The sequence below is a fragment of the Bidens hawaiensis genome, unplaced genomic scaffold (genome assembly GCF_021521415.1).
Source record: "Bidens hawaiensis isolate Kalapana, Puna unplaced genomic scaffold, B.hawaiensis_p1.1 tig00015446_1, whole genome shotgun sequence".
NCBI classification, from domain to species: domain Eukaryota; kingdom Viridiplantae; phylum Streptophyta; class Magnoliopsida; order Asterales; family Asteraceae; genus Bidens; species Bidens hawaiensis.
In genome coordinates, this window is record NW_027492378.1 from 285,620 (window position 1) to 290,546 (window position 4,927).

Sequence of the window (4,927 nt, forward strand, 5' to 3'; positions counted from 1 at the left end):
ATGCTCATCTCAATCTCTCGTGCTTCAAATTTCTTCTCTGGTCAATACAAAGAGGTACATCCTGATCTCCCCTCTATTTCTTACATATATCCTACGATATTCTTGCTATATTCTTATTTATTTTAACACTTATATATGTGGATGGCCATCTTGATCTTTGATCCCGCATAACATCAAACAAAATTATTAACACATTTTAATCAAGATTTACGTCTACCCGCAAGAAACCACTATTTAAGACGAATTTGTCAGTCTTTGAATCTACGCATCAATATAAATCCAAACTCTCATGTTAGGTTTTAAGCTAAAGAATAAATTCTTATTTCAGGTAAAAGAAAAAAAAAAGAAAAAGATAGAATATAACATCTGCCTCCACTACCGATCCTCCATCCGTACGGACGGGACAAACAACGGGCCACTTTACACGCATACACCCACTAACCCCACCATCCTTTATAAATTAACCATCATCTCAACTCCACTATATCATCTCTGCAATTCCTTCTAATCGGACACCCATCACCGCCCAATCACACATGCAACATTAATTGTTATTGTTATTTACTTGTAGTACCTATGGAAGCTGTACTTCGGCTGGTGGAGCCTCCTCCTTCTTACTACGAACCACCCCCGGCTCCGTTGCACTCGGACTCCTCTCGCCCCACCCTCGGGTTCCCTCTCGGCATCGCCTTGCTCTTGATAATAATATTCAGTCTCAGCGGTTTCTTCTCATGTTGTTACCATTGGGACAAGCTTAGGCATCTCCGGGGAGCCCCAGATCCCGACGACTCAACGTCGACATTCACGGTAATTTAATTCGATTCGGTATTAACAAACAAAAATACCTAGTAAAATATCTTTCATAGCTAGCTATTAGTAGGCTCGTATAACCCCAATTAGTAGAGAGTGTGGAGGGGACATATAATGTCTTACTTTACTTTATGCATTATGATGGAGCCCGTCTAATATACGAGTAGTTTAAAAAATAAAATAAAAAATTAAATTTAATAATATATATAATAACATACCTTATAGATTAATAAGATATAAATAATAATAAATAAAATTTTACAATTTATAAATCTTTAAAATTTTCTAAACACAGTATTGGATAGTGATCCATGTGATTAGAAAAAGATGTTAAGGTCATTATATTTAAACATATCCAAGGCTAACTTATAACGTACTAATGGGATATTTAACGAAATCGTGTATATATTCATTCATTTAGAATATTTCTATAACTTATTTATTGGGATTTTCATATATAATATTGATTGGCTTGATAAAATAGGAAACTATTCATATGGAATCTACGTGACATCTTGTGTAAAAACCCTAAAAATAATGTAATATAAAAAAATTATCTTGATTTAATAGTATAGTTAGAAGTTAGATTTTTTTTAACCGAACCTAACAGTAGCTATAATTTAATTCGATTTAATATTGATAAACAAACATACTCAATATAATATTATTTATAACAAGCTATTAGTAGGGTTATATAACCCGTTGGTAGAGTTTGGAGGGGACATGTGGTAGTTTTGTTTTATACTTATAACTAGATTTTATCCCCCGTATTACGAGGGCTGTTTTACATTATTCGTTTTTAATATATATATATATATATCTGGATTTTAATTTTATTTATTGTAAGAAAGTTAATAATTAATATACTTGGGCTTTGTTGATAAAATGGTTTCACAAATAAATGATATGTTGTAATCCGGTTTAAAAGTTATCTTGGTTTGGTGATACCCATTACCCGTTTATTTTCTTTATTATAAAATCGTTTCTTAATTATAAATAATATATTTTTTTAAATAAAATAGGATATAATTTTTAGTATATCCCTACTTTATAGGATTTCATATCAATTATTTGATGAGATTAATTTTTAATATAAGAGTTAAGTGCCAATTTAGTACCTGTGGTTTGTCCAACTACGCAACTTTAGTACTATTTTTGAATTTATTGCAAAAGACTACCTCACTTTTCTAAAACTTGCAATTTTAGTACTTTTTATCTAACCCCGTGTATTTTGTCCGTTAAGTCGGGGGCAAATTAGTAATTTCGATTATTTTATTTGTTCTCTCTTTTAGCTAAGTGTCATTTTCATACCTGTGGTTTGTTCAATTACGCAACTTTAGTACCTTTTTTTGAATTTATTGCAACTAGATACTTTGATTATTTTTAAATAGATAGACAAACCAAGAGAGACATTACATGTTACATATTACAATTAAAAGATAACTAAATACATGATAAGATGAAAAAGAACCATGAGATGTATAATATATTTTTACCCTTTTGTTCTTGATTGCCAAATTACTTCTAGTAGCTCAAGATTCAAGTTCATCTTAGTCATTTTTCTTGCATTTTCTTTATGTGCATTGATTTTTTTTTTAAGTTCGGGTATGATAACAGTAGCTCTTTAACACATCGGAGGATCAAGCCAAATAGCAATCACACAACTTCGAACCTCTTAGTTAACATCAATTGAACTTGTAAATGAATGACGGTTGACGAATCACATGGACAAAACAATATATCGTAATTCATTGACCTTGAAGATGAACAATGGTTAGGGTTTGAAGGATCAATGAGCACGCGCGGGGGGGGGGGGGGGGATTCATTTAGGGTTAGAGATGATATTATAATTGTAATATGTAATGCCTCTTTTGGTTTGCATGTCTATCTAAAACTAATCAAAGTATCTAGTTGCAATAAATTCAAAAAAAGGTACTAAAGTTGCGTAATTGAACAAACCACAGGTATGAAAATGGCACTTAGCTAAAAGAGAAAACAAATAAAATAATTGAAATTACTAATTTGCCACTAACTTAACGGACAAAATAAACGGGGTTAGATAAAAAGTACTAAAATTGCAAGTTTTATAAAAGTGAGGTAGTCCTTTGCAATAAATTCAAAAATGGTACTAAAGTTGCGTAGTTGGACAAACCACATGTACTAATTTGGCACTTAACTCTTAATATAATGAGATGTTATAATCCGTTTAAGAGTTATCTGAGTTTGGTAAGACATTTACCCGTGCTGAGTTTGGTAAGACCTTTATCCATGAATTCGGGTCAAATGCATGAGAAACCTTCATTTACAAATAAAACAATCTGATGGCTTGAGAGAATGGTTGTTTTACATTTTTCGTTTTTAATATTTATTTTTTGAATTTTAATTTTCTTTATTGTAAGAAAGTTAATAATATACATAGGGTTTGATGATTAAAGGGTTTCATAAATAAATGATATGTTATAACCCTTTTAAAAGTTATCTGGATTTGGTGATCCATGACCCGCTTATGATTTTTACTATAAAATTGTTTATTAATTATAAATAATATCTTTTTCTTTTTAAATTGGATATTAAATTTTAGTATATCCCTATTTTATAGTATCTTCATATCAAATAATTGGTAAGATTAATTTTTAACTTAATGAGATGTTATAACCCGTTTAAGAGCTATTTGGTTTTGGTAAGACCCATACCCATGAATTTGGGTTAAATCAGTGAGAGACCTCCATTTAAAAATCAAACAATCTGGTGGCTTCCATAAAAGGAGGAGCGACCACATCGCGACATGTAGGATTTTAGGGATTTCATTTATATATATTATAAATATAGATTTTAATTATTTTAAATTTTTGTAAAACTTTTTTTTTATCATGAGCTGCTAAATTTGTGACTAAAATCAATTGAAATTTAATTAAATTAAATTGAATTGAATTAATGTATTTATGTTATGAACAGGGAAAGACTAACTAAAATCAATTGAAATTTAATTAAATTGAATTGAATTGAATTAATGTATTTATGTTATGAACAGGGAAAGACTAAAATAGAGAGCCAGAGTTTACCAGTAATAATGCCTGGAGATCGAATTGCTAAGTTCATAGCGTTACCAAGTCCGTGTGAACCGTTGCGACAACAAATAATCAAAGTAGAAGAGGCTGAAAAGCCACCCAAACCGCCGCTGCATATAGTTGTTCCGATGAATTGAAACTGAAACTAGGTAGATCACTTCCATTTTCGTCTGTATATATTTTTGGTTTTGAAGTTATAATCGAAATTGATTCTTCTTCGAATCGGTTAACATGCAACTTCTATTGTCTTTAGGGCTATGTACGGGAAAGACATGTTAGAGATTGAGATAGAAATCACAAAATCCCTTTTGGTTTTAGCTTCTTATATTTATAATATAAATATAAATATATTATAAATATAACTAGCTTTAAAGACTGTGTAACACACGGGATAATCCAAATAATAATATTGTAAATAAAGCAAGTAAGTACATATTGTATATGAAAAACTTATTACGTCTATGCTTATATCTATACTATGTGTACACAATAATAGTTCTGAGCTACACTATAAAAATGATTTTTATAATTTTGAGGGAGATTCTCGACTTTGCCATAATGACAACACTTAAAAATAACACGTTAACCTGTTCAACTTTGTGAATGTTTTGCTTCACTTGAGCATAATTTTGTATGATATGTTTCACACACTACATTTTAATCATTACTAAAGAAAAAGTCAATGCTAATACAAATGTTTCAAATTTGATTAAAGTTAGAAGCATTGATAGGCCTGGAGGTAGCATGTCGAAAGTGTTCGCCGTATTTTCTTAAATTTTAATAGTTGTGGGAAAAATAGTCAATTAGCCAAATCCCAAATATTTTCATTATTTCCAAAAATGTCATTGAAAATAAATTCGAAACGTAAATCACATTTAAAATTCTAACTTTCATTTGTTTGATATTTTCAAGTCAAAACTTTGAATCCGTAACAAATTTGATGATAAATCTACTTGCATTCGTAAACTTTTAAAAATACTCATATTACCCCTTTTTGACCCGCAACAAATTTTGAGCAAAATGTAGTTAACTCGTACCACACAATCTAT

The 4,927-nt window shown here is 30.2% G+C and overlaps 1 protein-coding gene across 1 annotated transcript; it reads left to right on the forward strand.

Moving 5' to 3' along the window:
- The first annotated feature begins 568 nt into the window (after window positions 1-568).
- LOC143549164 (uncharacterized protein At5g65660-like) lies at window positions 569-4,015 on the forward strand. The gene is made up of 2 exons (XM_077040138.1): window positions 569-807; window positions 3,842-4,015. The coding sequence occupies exons 1-2, from the start codon at window positions 577-579 to the stop codon at window positions 4,013-4,015; spliced, it is 405 nt and encodes a 134-aa protein (XP_076896253.1). The 5' UTR covers window positions 569-576.
- The last annotated feature ends 912 nt before the right edge of the window (window positions 4,016-4,927 follow it).